The sequence below is a fragment of the Halichoeres trimaculatus genome, unplaced genomic scaffold (assembly GCF_033239565.1).
Source record: "Halichoeres trimaculatus isolate MK-OKI-2021-1 unplaced genomic scaffold, fHalTri1.1 fHalTri1_scaffold_22, whole genome shotgun sequence".
Lineage (NCBI taxonomy): Eukaryota > Metazoa > Chordata > Actinopteri > Labriformes > Labridae > Halichoeres > Halichoeres trimaculatus.
In genome coordinates, this window is record NW_027437200.1 from 1,438,764 (window position 1) to 1,459,689 (window position 20,926).

Here is a 20,926-nt window from a genome sequence, read left to right on the forward strand (position 1 = left end):
GTATGTTTTTCCCAAATATGCAGATTAAGCTGATTGTTTTCAGATTTTCTGACATTACATCATATAAACCATTTTCCAAATCTGTTATTGAGGCTCAGGTGGGCTGAAAAGCTAAAAGCAGTTGTGAGTCAGAGATCCCAAAGTTTGGGAGCTTATCCGACACAGCAGCTCTGCAGCTCTGTTTGATTTTATGAAGACTGCTGAGGATGAATGTCGCTCTCATGACAAACACTCCTTTTACACCCTCACAATCCTCCCTGCGACTGCTTTCACACCAAACTTTGCTGAAAAAGTCAGAGAAACTTTGTTCTCCCTCCACCTTCAGGTGTGCAGACTTTGTTTGACTCAGCGTTGAGTCGCTCTTTAACTCTCAAACGTCCAGCCTAGACGATAAGGACTTTGCATTCCTCTGGGTCATTTACAGATAAGTTCAGGGTTACAGCACCACTGTGAAAGGGAGCACAGTTAAGGGCCAGACACAACATTTGTTTGAGATAACCACACACACGTTTAGGTCAGAGTGTCTTCACAGGAATTCACACTGCTGCCTTCACGTCACACCAGGAGGAGTCAGGTCAGTGAATAGATAATAATAGATGAGACTGAAGAGGAGGCACAATAGCCACAGTTACATAAGGAGTTTTTCATCTTTCCGAATGGAATCTTTCCAAATGACTTCCCCGAAAACAATATACATACAAAGGAATATTCCAATCTCTGGTCTACATGGGCCGCTGTAATCAAACAGAATAGTCAATGGGGCATGCGCAGAAAAACGTAAACATCACGTGATTTATCAAAGCTGGAGGACGACAGTTTGTTTATCACGGTGTTGCAATACTCCGTATTGGGAGTTTGTCGTCTGTCCAGTCTTGAAATTACGTTCATTTCTTTCAAAGTTTGGACCAAAAACAAACTTTCCGCAGCAGTCCAGTGCTGACGGCTCACCGCCGTTTGTAAAGTTGAGGAACGTCTCTAGCTGCGTCTTACGTCATATCTGAGCATGCGCTGAAAGAACGCACCCTGACAACTTTCCGTTTGAGTGGATACATGATACCTCAATCGGTTTGGGGAAAGGAATATTCCACCCCTGTGAAACCGATTATATGTCCATTCAGATTGGCACTTTTCTTTCGGAATAAGGTGTATACAAAGGTTAAATTCTTTCCATTTGAGCAAATAAACCGAATGCAAGTGGAATATTTGGGTCCATGTACTCGTGGCTAATGTTCCTGCAGCTTTCAGATTTAAGATCAGATTTTAGTCCAAATTAGAGGAAAACAGACGATTCTATTTATTTCTGTGTCTCAGCTTTCTGTCACACTCATTTCCTGTATTTCAAACCATGAAATATGAAGCATACATCTAAATATATGAACTGCTGAATTAAAGATGCTATGAGGAGGATTTGTTTTAATTGCACTCCCTTGCCACCTTGTGGCCTGGAGTCTCACACACATTGTCATAAATTACTTTTAGAGAGGTGTGTGTTTTGGAATTAGATGGAGATCGAATCAAAATGAATTTTCTTTGTTCAAGACAACTTTTTTCAGGATACAACCATAACACGTGGAGGAAAGCTATTTATCAGTTAAGTTACGTAGCGCTATGGTTTGAAATGTGACATCAAGCAAACATTATCCCTGTGCTCTGACATATCTACCAATCAGAGCTAACGTAACCTCACTCTTCATTTTATTGATAGACTCTCAAGTTTGAACAGACCACTGCAGAATAACTGCTGACTGTGGGTTGGAATCAACATTAGCACAAGCAGTTGGGCCCTTTTAGCCTTTAGCCTTTAGCTCATGCTCCATCTCTCTCCTGTTTATCTTTCTTCTGTGGATATTTGGTGCCAGTCTGATGATAATCGTACATGATATGCCACTGTCTCTTTAATTCATCGCTCCTCAAACACATCATCCCCATCGCAGCTTATTAGCAGCATGTTGGCTCATGGTGAGGCTGGTTTTCCTTCAACCAAAAACATTTTCCTTACTTTTAAGACTGTAGGTACAAAAGCTGAATATTCCCTTCCTTATTCAGACACAAAATCTTCCATACTTGGTTTTTAGGAGCAGTTATCTGTAAATAATTGCGTTAAAAGCACTCCACACACCATTAAGTGTTTCATAATGAGTACAACATGCTCCTGTATGCATGCTCATGTTCAATAATTCATGCCCGATATGTGCTTCTTAATATAAAGCCTTGGTAATGTGTGGAAGCAGGAGGCTGAAAACCAAACCACTCTTTAAAGAGGAGTGAGTAATCAGCTTGGGGAAAGTTGAACTCTCTGACTTCAGATCCTTTTCATCTCTCCTCCTCCCCATGGTATTTAAAAAAAGAGGACTCACAGAGCAGGCTGCCCGCTAAACATGAGTGTGCAGAGTGTGTGCAGCTCGCTGACGTCACGTTACATGTTATATGGGAATCGGTTCATGGAGCCAATGAGCAGCCAGGACTTCACCGGAGCTGGGAATGATTGACTGTTGTGTTAGAGATTCACTTTCTCAAGGACGCCAAACCTGAGTCCTTAAAATAACTGCCTGTGTGTTTAAAGTCTCAACATATTGTACGCAGTGTTTACAGGGAATCAAAGAGATTCACTTCGCAGGCCAGGAAATCCACATGGGACTTTATTTTTGGCTGCAGCGCTCTGCCTTACTCTTCCCTCTCATTGACACACACACATGCAGAAAATCGTCAGAAGTGACTGCAAACTCGGTTCCACTGAAAGGTGATGACTCACAAGAGAAGAATGAGTCGTGATCGGGCGGCGCTGAATGAAAGCAGCTCTTATGCAAGCAGAGAAAACACACATGCACACACTCACACAGGGGGAAACAAGACGTGTGGAAACATACGGACACATGGGCACACGCAAACTGCTAAATCCAGCCTGGAATTCTCCTCCTTGTCCTCCTCGCCTCCTCCTCAGTAGTATTCCTCCTCCTCTTACATAATCAAACATTTAGCTCCTGAATCCCATCCCAGTGTGAAAGAGTGGTTAACAGGCACAGGGCGGGTGCTGGGAGTGATAGGATTAAAGAAATATGTCCACATTTAAAAGGTTTTTGCAAGAGCATTTCCTGTTTCAGCAATACCCCAGTCTGTGTGTGTGTGTGTGTGTGTGGGTGTGTATGACAGAGAGAGAGACTGTGTGTCAATGGCTACAAGGTGACAAGGCTAATAGTGTGTAGGCTTCCGCTCCCAGGGGAGCACTTGTGTCTTGCTGGTGGATGAGTGTGTCTGCAAGGTCAATGATGCAGCTCAGCAACATGAGTCATAAAACACACACACACACACACACACACACACACACACACACACACACACACACAAATCCACAGCAGGTAGAAGAACAGCTAACTCCCTACAGCACACTGATCCTGGCGCTGGCTTGTACACATCTGATATCCTACAAAGAGTCAGGTACATGATCCTGTGTTAACACAAGCAACTTTGACAGAATTGCTCCAACTTCATACATGTGAGATGCCTAAGCCTGAGGCAGGGAGAGCACACCTCCCCTCTCCTTAAAGTGCATTTATGAATAATCTAAGGCAGGCAGATCCCACCTCATTTTTCTTCCTTGTGTACACAAAAAAGGAAGCAAGGCATGGAGAGCACACCTTGCTATCTTCAAAGTGATAAATGAAAAGACAAGGCAGAAAGAGCACACATCTAATCTTTTACTTGTGGGAATATAAAATGTCAAGGCAGGGAGAACACACGTCCACTCTTTTATAGGTGCATAGGTGTACTCTTTTATAGGTAAAACTAAGGCAGAAAGAGCACATACTCTCCATAGAGAGTCAGGGCAGGGAGAGCACACCCCCTTGCTCTTTTTTTAAGAGCAAACATGAAAAGACAAGGCAAGGAGGGCACACATAGGGGCAGGGGATAAGGGCAAACAAATATATCTTTCTTATTTTTTCAAATTTTCCAATAGCGATATTCTGACAATATTGAAGAAAAAATACTGAAAAAGTACTTACCTATCAAGAGGAAATCTATGGATCAACACCTCATTTCAGAACAACAGATCTTGTTGATTTTTAAAGTACTTCATACATCTCTGTAAAACATTGCCCAATAATATTCTATGGCAATTTAATGTTTCCCTTATGTACGGGGGGGGGGGGCACGCCAAAGCCGAGTTGATTTTATTTTTTCCATATAGCACCAGATTACAGCAGAAGTGGTTTAGTTACCTCTCTCATTTTTTCTCTTCATTTAACAGAAATAAAACGCCTTATGTTATTTATCTAATTTATTTGACAGGATGTCATTGGTACATCGCCATGTTCACATTTCTCCTCGCACTGTTTTGCGCATGGTGAAGTTCCACTCCAACGCATTCACAGACACACAAACGCGCACGCACATTTACACACACAGACAAGCTCATTCCATATAGCGGACAGAGAGCTGGGAAACCACCCCAAGAAACATCTCCCAACACTTTCTCTGAGAAGATGCAACACTTGCTCCAAATCATTTCCAGGCAAAGGATGTAGACCCTCGTCTTGCTATTAAATCATCTGCTGAGACGTGAGACTTCTGCATGTTTCCTACATGACTATGTAGTGTTTTGGTTTCCACCAAGTCACATGACTGAACCCTGTCCACCGATTGGCTTCTAAGGGGAGCATTCAGCGAATGAGGACTTTCAAGCACCTCTCCTTTGCCATCTTTGCACCGTCTGTTTATCTTTTTTTCCAAACAGTAATACTTCATGATGTAAAATTGCACACACATCTTATCTCTTTCTTCAAGATGTACAAACAGCAAAGGCAGGGAGAGCACATCTGTATTCTCTTATATCTGCATACATAATCACCATGCAGAGAGAGCAAAAATCCATTGGATTTCAAACACATATTTGAAAAGCCAGGACAGGGAGAACACACTTTTCCCTCTTTTCCATGTTAAATCATGAAAAGCAAAGACAGGGAGAGCATACCTCTGCTCACTTTCAGGTGTGTATGTTTACAACCAAGGCAGGGAGAGTACACATCCCCTCTCATTCCTGGAAAACATCAAAAGCCAGGCAGGGAGATCACACCTCAGCTCTCTTATAAGTGCACAAACTACAGTATAAGTAAATGTAGGGAGAACACACATCCCGATTTTCCCCATGTGTATGTTAAAAGCCAAGGTAGGAAGAGCACTACTCAGGTTCCTCATAAGCCCATACATGAAAAGCCAATTCAGGGAGAGCACACCTCTTCTTTCAGTGTATTTATGAAAAGAAAGGGCAGAAATAGCCCTCCTTAATAATGACTGTCACCTTTCGGACATGTTGTACTGTTGTATTCGTTTGACCTAACCAGAGTTGTTGGTTAAGCAAAGACCAGTTCCCTGACTATGCTGAAAACATCAGACTGTTTTCAGAACTCTTCTCCTGGAGACACTTTATTCTTGTTTATTTATAGGACAAACTAAATAGAAGTTGTGTCTGCAGCCTGGAGATCTGTGGTTTAAATTCATGGATCACTTTAGGCGAGAGCACGGATGCAGTTGAATAGCTAATTGTAATGGTTTAAAAACCATTGTATCAGAGGCTGAGGCTGCCAAGCTAATTACAGTACCACTAATTAAACCTGGCACTTGAGAAGAAAGTAGTAGAAAGAGTAAAATGACTTCTCACAGGCTTTTATGAGGAAGTGAGTAACAGGGGAGCAAACATTAAAGAGATGCAGTAAAATAAAGATTACCCCATAACAGACACAAAAAGAAAAGCTGAAGACAGAGAAAGACAAGCAGCATCAGTTTGTTTCCACGGAAGCTGGATGCAGCATTCAGAGGAGGGGGGATGTGGCATTTCTCAATTTCATGGAACATTAGGAGGCAGAGTACAGTCCCCTTTAAGCACTATTGGACACTGTCCTCCCACACATGCAAAGCGTGTTTTCCAACAAATGTAAATCTGACTTCAGCTTCGTCTCACTGGGTTTATTGAACTTTTGAGTCACATAATGATGCTTCTAAGTAAATACTTCAAAAAAAATTACTGTTACACATTCCAGATGAGTCAATGAGCTTCTACAGCCTGATATCAAATGGTGTGTTGAAAATTTTCACTATAGGGAAATAGAATGTTCTAGTATAAAAGAGTATCATCAGCAAACACATAAACTTAATTTAAACCTGTGGATTCAACAACACACATCAGGTATACATTCAACTACTGCACATTCAGAGCCAGGATGCTAAATGAGTATTTTACACAAAATAAACAAACAGGATAAGGTTTAGCAGGCAGCTGTAAAGTAGCATAGCCTCCTGACTACCAGGAAAAAAAATATTGTCCAATCACAAAGATTTTTTCCCCAATCTTTGTGAGGTTATTAGAATGCTGAACACAATTTTTTGGAAAACATTTTTTTATATTTCAGATATTATGTGTCTACTACAGTGGACATTGGAACGCCGTACATGTGAAACTGAACCTTGATGGCAATCATTTCATGCCAAAGAAAATACCAAAAAGAAAATTTAAAAACAAGTTTAACTCCCCTTTAACACAAAGGGAAACTTTGCACTTGTGCATTAAATATGTTTTGCCCTTGCAGCTGGATCTGTGACATCTTGAGTTTTTGTCTCCATTTCTGAAAGATGGATGGCATGTTGGTGTTGTACTCAGCAATCGTAAGGGGCCTTGACACCTGGACCAACCTTCTGTCTTTCTTGGACCTTTTCTACAATACAAACTGAAGGTGTACTTTGGATTCTTGCTCCACAGTTGACGCCGACTGAACTTAGATGTGGACCGTTCTGCTTCATCTGACTCCTCTGCATCTGCTTGCCCTGCCTGAGTTTCATCCTCAGAGCTCTCTGAATCATCTTCCTCTGCCTATGCATCTTGATCTTCATCAGACAACTCAATATCTGAGTTTCCATCAACAATTGGCAGTAAAATTCTCTCTGCTTCTGAGAATGAGTCCCTTTCTTGCCATTTGAAAAAGGTAGAACAAAATGAAGTAAATAACTACAAATGTCCACAATGGAGGACAATTTTAAAACACTTAATTACAATGATAAAATACAAAAAAAAATATTCATATTAAATGTGTTGTTAAGAGTTCCATATAAAATATTCCACCAAAATTTCAAGCCAAAATTTGCTTATTAGAAAGTTTTATGCACTTACTTTTCCTCTTCCCATAAATTGCACTTGCACTGATGGATGCCATTTTCCTTAATGAAAAAGAGAAAGGTACCAAAGCCCCACCCTTTATCATTTGGTATCATTGAAAAGCCCCAAATGTCCTCTGTAGATGGCATGAGGAGTTTATTCAGTAGTGTGAAGTAAGTGGAAGATATTTAGGTTTAAAAATGTCCTCCACATGCTCATATTCTGAGTAACTTTTAGTGAGATGAAATCAATTTCATGGCATTAAATCACATAATAAATGAAGTAAATACTGTTTTTTTATGTTAAGGTTCAGTTTCACATCAGCAGGTATGTCAGGTCATCCAATTCCATAGTGACAACATTACACAGTAACTGAAATAGATGCCGACATCCCTGACTGCGAGGATCTGTATCGAGCCAGCTGCTCCCTGCGAGGTTCTACATGGCTGAGTCTGCTGAGCCCAGTAGGTGGGACTGCAAAACACACACACACATACACACACACACACACACACACACAAACACACAAACACACACACACACACACACACACACACACACACACACACACACACACACACACACACACACACACACAGAGTACTTTCATCTATTGATCACACAGATAAAGCCAATTTACTTGGGTTGGGAAAACTTGTTTATGTGCCTGAGGTAGCGTAAAGGAAGTGTGTAGGGAGAGCTCAGCGTGGGTCAGCCTGGAGTTTTTTACAGACCGGATGTTTGGGTATCGGAGATAAGAAGGGGTCCTCCTATGGCGCATATACACACACACACAAACAAACACAAACACACACACACACCCGCACACACACACACACACACACACACACACACACACACACACACACACACACACACACACACACACACACACTCATACTGTCCAGCTAAATCCATCCATTTCTGTTCATCTTAAATCAATACCAAAATGGAAAAACTTAAAATGAGGTGTTTTTTAATAATACAGCAATATCTAACGACTTCATCATCAGCATATAAAGGTAATGCATGTAGGGTATAAAGGTGTAAAATATAACCTTAAAGTTAGACACACACACACACACACAAACACACACACGCTGCTCATGCTGTGCAATCTCCCTCCACACAAATCATCTTTATGTTGGCGTCAACAGCAGCTGATAGGAAGCACATGTGATGACTTTGTGTTCACCCATGCGCTTCAGATTATCACAAGTGACCCCTATTAGAGTCAGGGTGACCTCACACACACACACACACACACACACACACACACACACACACACACACACACACACACACACACACACACACACACACACACACACACAAATAACAGCCTCGCCGTCCCTGCTCCCTCTGACACAGCGCTGCTTGAGTCAGCACTTTAACAACCCTTTATTCCTCCTCTGTTCATCGCTCCTGCCGCCTCTCGTGGTCCTGCCGTCTTTCTTCCTCGTAATATTCCTCACGTTCAAACCTGTCAATGCTTCAGTGTGTGTGTGTATGTGTGTGTGTGTGTGTGTGTGTGTGTGTGTGTGTGTGTGTGTGTGTGTAAACGGCATTCAGAGGGAGGGGAGGGATGTGGTGATGAGAGTGCTCCAGTGATGTCACCAAGAGACAAACGGGCAGTTGGTTTGTTCACTATCTGGGACACTGTTGTTAAACTCTCAGACACAGACACACGTACACACACACACACACACACACACACACACACACACACACACACACACACACACACACACACACACACACACACACACACACACAAAAGGAAAGCATCGTCCTGCAACCATCAGCACTTCCACTCGTCCTCGCCAGATTGTCCCTGTCTCCTCTCATGTCCTTAATGACTCCTGCACTCTCTTTCGCCTCCTGCTGTATTCCTCTCCTCCTTCCCCTGAACTCCATCCTTCGATCTATCCATCCATCCATTCATCCATCTTTCCATCCATCCATCCATCCATCCATCCGTTTGTATTCACTCTTCATGCAGTCACAGCTCTCCATCCCGCTCCTCGATGTACTTTGGTGCGATCAATCAGACAGTAATTTTCCCCTGCAGACACTTACGGCGATCCTGTTCTGTCCAAGAAGGCATGATGGGTAGTATTTCATAAAAGCTGTATGTCCTTGAAAACAGAACCCGAAAAAAAGCATTCCACAGAGGTGTGTGTGTGTGTGTGTGTGTGTGTGTGTGTGTGTGTGTGTGTGTGTGTGTGTGTGTGTGTGTGTGTGTGTGTGTGTGTGTTTTCCTGCAAATTGTTTGGCTTTGAGATTCGCAGAAGTCCCCGTCCACTAAGAGTAAAGTCAGAACTTCAGAAGGTTTCTAGGTTTAAATGAGCATGGATACACAGCCAGGCTGTGCCAGGGTTTGATTGTCTGCTGTGAGGAGAGTATTCCAACAAATCTAAGAGGGTAAAACAACAAAAACAACACAACTGGATGAGTCAAAACTGTGCATACCTTTTGGCCTAAAGATGCTGGATGAATTAGTACAACTGTTCCAGAAGTATTCCACAGAATGTTGTGGAAGTTGGTGCAAAACTTCATGAAACCTAAAGAATGCTAAACTTGGTGCCCCACTTTCCTGTGACTGTCGGTTTAATACCAAATACAATACACCAGCTAAAGTGATTCCCAAACGTCAACTTGATACCATTTAGAGGTCATAAGTGGTGTGGTTTATGTGTCTTTCCTAACAGTTAGCTAAGCCAAGCTAACATGAGTTACATGGTAACAATGTTTGTGAGCAAGAGACAGAGAGCTAACATGCTAACATGCTCATTCTATATGTTGTCTCTGAGCTGTAGGGGGCTATAACTCCAGTTAAACGCTATACTAACAAAATGTAAACAAACACAGATGGTAGCTTGCGGCTGCTTTGGCAGCATTTTAAGCTAGTAAGTGGAGAAAGTTGTAAATAGGCTGTCGTAAAATGAGCAACCAGTGACAGAAAGCGGACATGCAAGGAGGAGTGAGGGCTTCTAGAGCAAGCCTAACTTTGGTTGAATAAACTCTCATGCATCTTGTGATGTCAACAAACGCCCCAATCTTCCTGTTTTTACCCTGTGAACGTGTTAGCACAATGCTAGCTTTAATTTGCCAATCCTAGTTACTTCTTCAATTATCTGCTAGCATGTCTAAGGCTGTTTTGAAGCTGTAGAAGTCACATCCAGTTTTTCTCCGTCTGGTTTGGCTGAGTTGCCTTCGACAGCTGTTTGTATTTACCAAAGCATCTTTCTGGGAAATGATTCCACCATATTTGAGGCTTTTGCCCTTTTAACAAGGAGCTTTCTGAGCTTTTTAGCCACGAAGTATGAGGCTCATGAGATTCTACCCTCAAGGGTACAAAGAAAAGGGATTTATTGTTAAATGAAAAGAAGTTACTTGATATGACAGATTTAGAATAATAATTTCTCAGTGTCTGTTTCAAAATATCATTTGACATGTCTTGTAATGAAGGGGCTCACTGGAAACCAAACCAAGTGAAGCACCAGCTTCAAAGATGCAGTCATAAAGAGACAACATGAGGTAAAAGAGGAGGATATCAGGTGTTCTCTGTGCTGGGTATCCATCTACAGAAGAGCTTTTAGTCTCACAAACATTGATTTTAAAATAAGTCTGACTTTGATACGACCCCATTTACAGGAAAACCTCTTTCTCGTGCGGTCATTTGCAACGTTGCTCCCCCATATTCCCTGAGTTTTATGAACAGATTCACCTTTGTTTCCCTTCGATTCATCACTTCTTTATCTCACTGTAACCTTGCTGAGGTGTGGGATGTGGAAGCATCCAGACTCCCAGGAGAGCGATGCAGCGGTCTGAGGGAAGACGTTTTATTGTGGACAGAGACTGAGCTCTCCTGTACGTGGATGGAGGTATGAATGTCTTTTCAAGTCACTGTTTGTTGTTTCCTGTTTGATTGTTTTCCAGCACACGCTGACAAATGATAACAGCTGAGACAAAAGCTGCACAAAGAGGACAAAAAGGACTAATCACATCTCTGGGTGTAGATAGCTCCATTTCTGAGTTGGCTAATCTGTGAGCTCTTTGTATGCAGCTCACTCTCTGAAACGAACCCCCCAGAAGAAGAAACCACTCAGACTCCGGGTGCTGCAGTGGTGTTTCTTCGACATGTGGCTTTGGACCAGCACTAAAGTGAAATCCTGATCAAAGATATTGACAGAGTCTTGATCGCTCGTAAGATTCAGAGTGTCACCGGGGAGAGAGCCAGGATTGCTTCTTGGCAGGGAGGAAAAAACAGAGGTGAGGAACTGAACGAGCATCAATTCAGGGCCTGTCGACTCTTCCCTCTCTCTCTCACACACATAACACACACACACACACACACACACACACACACACACACACACACACACACACACACACACACACACACACACACACACACACACACACACACACACACACACACACACACAGAGTGGGCTATTACTCCAATCACCGACCCAATCCTTTTGACGAATATGGCAGCTGAGGCAAAGAAGAGATGGAGAAAGTGAATCCACCTGCCGTTCGCGCTGAACGCCAGATACAATTTGAAAGGATGAATTTACGAGCAGGAATGAAAAAAGTAAAAACATTTTGCTGACATGCAGAGCGGCTCGCGGTGAATGCAAACAGAGGAATATATTTTAATATGCTGACAAACACTGAGCAGACGCAGATACAGAGAGAAGAGAGGCAGTCAGCTAACACCATGGACCTGTGGATGTGATGTGCGGCTGAGCTACGCTCGGCGATACACTAAGAGTCGGGTAATTAGTAAACACAATAACACAGATCCATTAATCTTGCTTAACGACCCATTAGTGCCATAAAACGTCATCTTAGGGAAATAATCAGGATTCAAACTCAGTACACTGATGGTAAAAACTGTAGTTGATCATAATCTCAGATTCTTCTTGATAAAAACATTGTTTTTTTCTTTCAATCCTTTTTTTGGGAAGATCTTTTTTGTTTTGTTTTGTTTTTTTAATTTACAGCATGTTTTCATTTTCCAGTTAATTCAATTGCTAGCTTTTATCTTTCAATCTTTTATTTATTAGCCCATCACCAAAAAAGAACCCAAGCATGTTTCGCATCTGCCCGTTGACACTGTGGCAGAAACCTTAGTTACTATGAGTATTCTGAACTGAAAAACAGCATAGCAGATATTTTAAAAGCACTTTGAGTGGTTCCCTGAAGAAGCTGGTGATAGACGTGAGCAAGGGTCTTCAACCTGTGGCTCTGGGTCCTCATGTGGCTCTTTGACTCCTTTGCAGTGGCTCCTTGTCGCCCCCCCAAAAGTTTTTTAATAATCAATCATTTTTTATTTTTCTTACAGAGGGTATTGATGAGTAAAATCATGTGTCAACATTTTGTTGAATTAAATCTTCTTCCCATCTGTCAATAAAGTCTGCCACCGCTCTACTTCACCTCCTACAACATCAACAGCCCACCAACTTTCCATGCACCTGTGGCCAACCTCAAGTTTTACAGCCCTGGGAAGATAACTACATCTACAAAAAGACTAATCTGGAAGAAAAAAATGATTTTAATTCTGTGTGGATGGATTCATTCAACTGACAACGTGCCAATTTAAATGAACATGCTTGATATATGGCAAAACATTTGCAAACCACAAGAAAGAGGAGTTGAGCTCCATGATCAACATATGTTATCAAATTCAAGTTTTCTTCTAATAGTGTAGAATTTTTTGAATTTTCATTCTTTCTTTTTTTTTTTTTTTTTGCATCTTTACATTTCAAAATTTTTGAAGTTTTGGCTGTTTATTATTTTTGCAATTTTTTGTGATTCTCTGCACATTTTTTGAATTTCAAAACTTTTAAGTATTGTAGATTTCTAATCTTTTTTTGAAATTTTTGAAATTCCATTTTTTTTCATTTTGCCTTTTTTTTCTTAATTTTTACTTTTGTCAATTTTTTGTAACCTCAAAATTTTGGGAATTTTGACAAATTCTTAAAAATGTTAAAAACTTGAGGGATTTTTGAAAATGATTATATTTAGAATAGAATAGAATAGAATAGAATAGAATAGAATAGAATAGAATAATTTTTTATTGTCCACTAATGTGTAAAATTGACTTGACTTCAATTTTTTTACTGTGTTTAGAATTTCGTACACTTTTTTTTCTTCATTGTGAAGATAAAGTAGATTTTGTGGCTCCGGAATGACTTTAATCCAGGTGAGATGAGGGAAAATGGTTCCTATGAAAGTAAAGGTTGCAGACCCCCGGATTAGAACCCCATTGATGGAGCTGCAGCATAAAGGCCATGTAGAGCTTTAAAAACAAGAAAAAACACTTTAACATCAGTTCTTAAAGAGACAGTGAGCCAGAGCAGAGTTTGAAGAAGGAGATAAGGCTTTACCTAAACACCGGGGACAGAGCAATGGGGGTTTTTATAAGCTGTGAATCATGTAGAGATACTACAGTGGCACCAGAGGGACAAAATAAAAACTTGAAAAAAGCACAATACCCCCTCTTTAATGTTAACTCAGCCTGTAGACTGATGAGAAAATACATAATCTGATGAAGCAGCACAAGAACTGATCAATACTTTGAGTCATCATGTTTATTTTATCATCTTTATCAATTATGACTTCAACCCCCTTCTTTTACTTCTTGGTTCCTTCCTTTCCTTCTCTCCCTCTTTTCTTCCTCTAACTCCTCTTCGCAGTTCCTTTTCTATCTCTCCGCGCCCATCTCCCCATCCCTGACACTGTAAGTGATGTCAATGTTCAAACAGATTAAAGTTGAGTTAATGAAACATAACGGTGTCACTGTATGTAGAAATAAGTGTTCAGTTTTTCTGATGAGCTTCTTATCAGCAGCGAGAAGCCTGTAACAGTTCGGCTCGCTGTCCTTGGCAGGCCACACCTGTCACTGAAGCCCAAACACATGAAATGAGGCTCTTTGAGGCAGGGTGACCCGAGTGTGTGAAAGCTTTCAGTATCATCAGGAGTCAATGACGATAAACTGTAAGTGTTTATCAGGCTCTGCAGCCACCAGGCCGTCCTCGTCCTCGGCGTGCCGGCCGAGCTGGCAGCGGTCAGTGTGTTGATCTCAACAGGAATGTACAGTCTATTGACCCCAATTCTGCGGGTCTTTGCTTCCTAATTTTACAGCCAGGTTTCTCTCAGCGCTGACTGTAATGGATGGGATGGCCGCGAGGGAGCGGGGACACCTGGCCGCCGCGCCGCAGTCAGCACCGCTGCCCTGACAGGCCTGATGAATGCAGCCTGATGAGTGCACACTACGAGCGCCGAGAGACTGGCTCCGTGGTGCTGAGGCAGAGACGCAGTGCTGTTATCCTCTTTATGTGAAGGCTTTTAAATTCCTCTAAATCATGTTGCGAGTTTCTGCAATTAATAACCTGCAAACAGAAGCATATTCTCTGTAAATCAGCGCGTAAACGTCTGCTGTACTTGAATTATCAGCAGCTTTAGAGTAACCAGCTTAGCATGCTCACTGCTGTTCATTTAAGGGAACAAGATTACAACGTGTAGCACCATTCACATTTTATATCCCTGACTTATTTACTCGCTACAGGCTGTGTGCAGGAGCACAAAGAGGCTTTAATTGTTTCTGTTTTAAGTGTTGGAGCACAAAAGATGCTGCTGGAGCATTAATAACACCATCAGACAAAAGAGAAATGAGAGAAATCTTTCTTTTATCCTGTTAGCGCTGATAGATTTAGCACAGCTGCCGTGCAGCAGCCGCCTCTTCATGTGCCGTCTCTTTAAGTCTCTCGACTTGAATCAACCACATCATGCCTCCAAACCACTTCCTGCTCACTGCTTTGCCCCACTTAGCGTGTTTAGCTTCATCAAAAACTGATGCAGGATTTTCCACAGCTCCAGAAACATTAACAGCGCCGTCATCTGATGACCTGATGTCCCTTTGATCAGCATGTGAGGTCCCAGCTCATTACTGAAAGGTGCCAGCTCATCTCTGACACACCTAAACGCCTCGTTTTGACCGGCTCTCCACACCTCAGAGTGCTTCTCCTTCCCCAGCAGCAGGGCGGGGAGATCTGTAGGGCGGCCTGTTTTGGTTCACGCCACAACAGAATGATGTCACACCCCAGTCTTCCTCTTTATAGAGGAAGTTTAGATTGATGCACTAAAGAAGGAACCAGCAGGAGGAAGCGTTGCGTAATGTCCACATAACTGATCTTGACCAAACAAGGAAGCGACGCCACTTCTCGTTTTAAATGGAGTCAGAAAGGAATGTGGCGCGGGGTGTGGTGGAGTTCAGATGTTGTTTGATTACAGTGGGTGTGTTCCAGAGCGAGGAGGTATTTCTGTCTATGCATTCAAGAATGTTATTAGTACACAGTTTGCAGGAAACATACAGCTCACATATGTGAATGTACAGATTTTAGTCTGATACATCACAAAACAGCTTGGTTCTGCTTCTTGGAGACTGACTCTAGATACATGGTGAACACACTCAGACTTCTAAGGCTCTTTCTGGTCTTCTGACCATAAAAAGAGCTTCTTTTTCCTTTTCGACTTTCAGCTGCAGTGTTTGAATTGAAATACTTTGTAGGGATGATGACATTGATGATGTTTCTTTTACGGTGGAGTGCTACCCTAGTAACACAAACGTAAAGGGAACACTAGCTTTTGGTGGTCTAAAGGTTAGTTAGAACCAAACCAAGATCTAATGTTTAGAGTAGGGCTGCACGATAATCGCAATCACAACGTCAGCACATGCAATTCAGATTTTTCTCCATGATAATCAAGCAAGTCTGTAGACTCATCATGACACAACTTTTTTTAATAAATTGCAAGCACAATCGTAATATTGTCCACTTAATTGCAAATCGCACCTTTTCCCCAAATCGTGCAGCACTAGTTTAGAGAACGTTCCTTCTTGGTTACACTGAAACTTTACAACGCCTTACGTACCCTAAACGTTGAGAGAACCGAAAAGTCCTCCAGTGGTTGCAGCTCTACCTTCACACAACATTGGGTTGGTTGTTGTTTAGCTGTTTTTTGGTTGATCTGAGAACAAACTTTTTGGCTCTTAATTTGCCTGTAGCCTATGTAAAGTGCCTGTTTATGCGACAATGACAACCTGGGAGTGCTATTCAAGGCTAAATGGGAAATCCCAGACATTTAAAGTGCTATAAGCCTAAAATGTGACTGAAGAAACTGGAGAAAGGAAAAACATTTTCTTTTTGCATCATTATCTATGTGGAAATAATTATTTACACATATTGCGTTTTTTACGTGACTCTATAGAGCCACGTAAAAAACGCAATTTCTAATTGAAGAGATTTGTCTCACAAATTTACAAGAATGAATTTGTAAATTTAAGAGAATAAAGTTGTAAATTTACGAGAATAAGATGGTAAATTTGCAGGAACAAAGACAACAATTTGAGAGAATTAAGTCATAAGTTTAGGAGAATAAGCCTTTAAGAGAATACAGTCCTACAGTAAAATAAAAAGTCGTAAATAAGTAAGTTGTAAATTTAAGAGAACTAAGTTGTCAATTTGAGAGAAGAAAGTTGTAATTTTACAAGATATAATTGTAAATCTGTGAGCATCAAGATATAAATTTTGAATTATTTTAATAATAAAGTCTTCTATTTACGAGAAATAAGTCGTTTTGTCACCTCTGTGAAATGCTTTTTGGTTTTCCTTTTTCAAGGACATACAGCTTTCATGAAATATTTTGTAAATTTGTGAGATTAATCTCAAAATCGTTCTCTTTGTTTTTCTTTCACTTTGCCCGTATCCCCTGTTGTATCCTTTGGCTCTCTCAGCTTACATCAGCTCAGCCAGCAAAACACAATACAAGCGATAACAACCAGAACTGACTACCACTGAGCTGCGGCTATCTCCAGTGAGTCAACTGAAATCACCAGCCTCTTGTAGACAATGTGTATTGATATGTTTTTTTAACAATTCTCAAGATGAAGGACATTTTTCGTACAGTATGACACCTGTATGAGGTGACTGTGCGCCAGATGCAGCACATCATCAGTTGTAGTAGCTCAAACTACGTAAAGGTTAAATACTCCTTAATGGTGGTTTGACAGTATCAGTGCATGTTTCCAAAGAGGAGGTTTAGTAATCAGAGTCATCCCAGGTTTGGATCCAACCCCCTCTGCCTGCTGATTCTGAATTCACTCTAAAGAAAATCACACATGGTATGACAATTTTAGAACCAGTTACAGAAAAATACTCACAAACCAAACGTCTACATACTGTACCAAAAACCAGCATGAGGAAGAGTATACATTCAACCTTTGATCTTAATCAAATCCAGATTTTGGGGTTACGATACAATTCACCTTATGATGGCCAGAAAAATTCATGACAGAAAAGGCAGAAACCTACCAAATATGCTATCAATTCATGTATTTATTCTGGTGTCCTTGGTGCTCACACCACCTTTTCTTTCCCTTTTAAAACAGAATTTCATATCTTTTGCTTCTTTTGATCTCCATTCACTGCTAGAACCACTATAGAATAAAACTGCTATCAGGGTGACATCGTCCAACAAAATACTGTATCAAAAACCAGCAAGAGGAAGTGATCTATACCATCTCATGACATAGTTTGTTTATTTTGAAAGTCACAAGGTGTTTTGAGGTGGTTTACATGCACGACTTCCTGTCCTACTCGATCTGCTTTTTGAAAACTGACACGTCAACTGCTCTGACATACAACATTACTAAAAAATTTCCTGTTTTTTCAAGATAGCAGAGTTAAAAAGTAAATTATTTGCTGTTTCTATAACATGGCAAAATTGAAAATAAATAATTTCCTGTTTTTACAAGAGAGCGGAGTTAAAAACAAATTATTTCTTGTTTTTGTGAGATGGCAAAATTAAGAAAAAATAAATAACAATTTCCTGTTTTTTACAAGTTATCAGAGTTAAATATAATTAATTTTCTGTGTTTACGAGATGGCAAAATCAAAAATAAATAATTTCATTTTTGTACAAGAAAGCAAAAAAAAAAAAATGAATAATTTCTTGTTTTCATGATATAGTCATCCTGTTAAAAAGGATTTTTTTGTGTGTGTGTGAGTGAATGCAATAGGCCACCGTAGATATGAGTGGAAATCACGGAAACAAAATATAAACTCCAGACCAACTTAAATTTGTAAATATTGGTAGATGTGATACACATTATGCCGGTCAATGACCAAAAACCAACCAAAACTAATGATCAGTATGATCTGAGCTGCAGTCAGGTGGCTGTGACAGAGGGTGGAGCAGGGAGACACACGGACTTAGTGTTTTGCTCTTGGCCTCTTTCTCTCTGATGAAAATGTGTCGTATGCATTCAGGTGAAAATAAAGGTGTGAAAACATAGAAAATGAAGCTCTGAGATGATAATAAGCACACTGCATGCCTAACGACCCCCTTCAAACCCAGCAAACCAGGTAATCCGACGTATACAGTATGATGTGATCAAAGGAGTCATGTCACAACAAAGCCTCACACACGCCAAGATGGGCGTCCTCATTATTTATACATTCAACAACATACGTACGGTTATAGAAAGAATCTGTTTAATCAGTTTCCTAAAGAACAAGAAGAGCACACGCTGTGCATCGAATTAGAGATTTAAACACTGAAGAAATGAATTATCTGCATGTGAAAAGCTGCAGAGCTATGGAGACATTAGGCTGACAGAGCAGCTTTTGGTAAAAATCACAATTAACAAAAAACAGAAAGTTCTGCAGAGAGATTGTTTGAATCCTAATTATGGTGTTTGACTCCACGGAGGAGGAGAGTGATCCTCAAGCAGCTTCAAACGTGTTTTTTTTTTCATCAAGTTCATTTGTTTGATTATTCATTTGCTTCTCTCCTCGTCCCTCGTCTCGCTGCCAGCTTGAGCTAATTAATTTCTCTGCAGCTATTTCTATTTTTCTGAGTCTGATGTGTACATCTGATGGTGACGCTGATGGAAACATGGATGAATCATTCATATGTGACTGTGTCAGAGTGTGTTTCAGCCTCCTACCTCGTTGCCGTACATCATGAGGTGGTGAGTAGTGATCAGGGCTTTGAAGACCACCACCCAGCTGGAGTTGGCCGTGCGTTCAAACAGCGTGTCGGCCAGCTGGGGAATGTTCACGTTCATCTCGTTGGTGCAGTGGATCAGATCTGTGAAGAGAAGGCCCAGGGAGAGTTAGAAAAGAAAGAGCAAAGGTGCAGAGAAAGCTTTTTTTAAAAAGCTCTGATAACCCTGATCGACAACAACGGCAAATTGCTTTCCTCGCACAGAGACGGAGAAATGCAGACGCGCAGACACACCAAGGACAGACAAACACACTTCAGCTGAATGGAAATGAAGTGTGAAGGACGGTTTCTAAAGCTGTGAGGACTCTTCTCTAACCTCCTCCTCCTCAGCTGCTGCAGCTCTCTCTTTTCTGCTTCCTCCTGAGCTGAAGTTCAGGTGTCACTCACTCACTGAACCGGCAGGAAAATTGAACCTCCAGGCGTTCGACAGACGCCTAAGAAACTACAGATAAGAACTGCTGAGGAAGATACTGTTATACGGTGATAAACACAAGAAACACAGGAGCAACTCTTCAACTCTGTGAACGCTGGAAGGATGGACTGTTTGTCCTAATGCAGCTGAACAGTATTGCAATTTAACAGATACGTTTTCAACTGATGTGATGGCAGAAGGCCTGTTAGTCAGACAATCTGAAGGCCTATCAGTCAGAAAATTAATTTAAAGATATCAACTAAATCCTACCAAAAAATCAGACTAATAGGCCTTCTGATTTTTGATTTTTGGATTTTTTTGGTTAATAACAGCATTCTAATGGGAATACTAAAGGGTTATTCTTTAAAGGGGACATATCATGCTTGTTTCTCCTTTTCACTATGCCAGACTAGGATGCCTGTAAAGCATTTCTGCCCTCAGTACAAGTCATTTAGTTCCTTCATTGCCCCACAATAGCGTTCTCAATATCCTCAGTTTAGACCATTCTGAAGATCTCGTTGAAACGCTCCGTTTCCAGAATGACCTCCAGTAACCTCGCAATGTCACAGCCCTTTGTGCTCTGATTGGTCAGTTCTATCAGAGGGGTGGAGGGGGTAGATCCAGGGGGCGGTTTTTGCAGCATGGCAGTATTTACAAAATCGCCACATTGAATGGGGCAGACCGAGCGAGTTTGCTGTTTGCCAAAACTTCATCCTAAGGCATTGATAGCACTAATAAAATGGCAGAGTGTAGGATACGTCCTTTTGTATTGGACCCCGAGTCAGACCCGGACGGTTCTGCAGCTCAGGAGGAAGAAAATCCACCTGGACACAGATCATCTCAGGACGCTTCAGTGTGGTGAGTCAAAGCGGTACTGTAACATGTATAGTTTATAAGTGGAAATATAGGCAGACTTCACCAATAAACTATTTCTATAACAGGGCTCCATCCTGCTCCTTCACTTTTCTCTGTCTGTTTTATCCATCATGCTGAAAGTGTAGTCTAAAGATCGCCTCTACCGTCAGTTCCTCACTATGTTATTACCGCAGCATTATTGTGGTCCAGGTTCACAGTGCATGTCAGAACAAGCATGCAAATATCACAGTCTCACAAGTATTACCACGTCTGCTAACACTACAGTGTTTTAACTGCTAATTCCCCATGTAAAGCCGAGCTGCTCAGCAGAGCAGAGTCCCCGCATCCAGCACTCAGTCAGTCGGCTCTTGGTGGGTGTATCCCTCGGTGGCGGTTGTGTGACTGACATCACAGAGGAGGAGCTGCTTTATCAG

General features: G+C 41.3%; 1 protein-coding gene across 6 annotated transcripts in view; it reads right to left on the reverse strand.

The window, feature by feature from the left end:
• Positions 1 to 20,926, reverse strand: part of LOC141811042 (phosphatidylinositol-binding clathrin assembly protein) — a 104,602-nt gene that overhangs the window by 55,776 nt on the left and 27,900 nt on the right. For all 6 annotated transcript variants that reach the window (XM_074698894.1, XM_074698893.1, XM_074698891.1 and 3 more), the window contains exon 2: positions 19,167 to 19,309. In XM_074698894.1, coding sequence (XP_074554995.1) covers positions 19,167 to 19,309 — 143 coding nt within the window. The remainder of the gene's footprint in view (positions 1 to 19,166; positions 19,310 to 20,926) is intronic.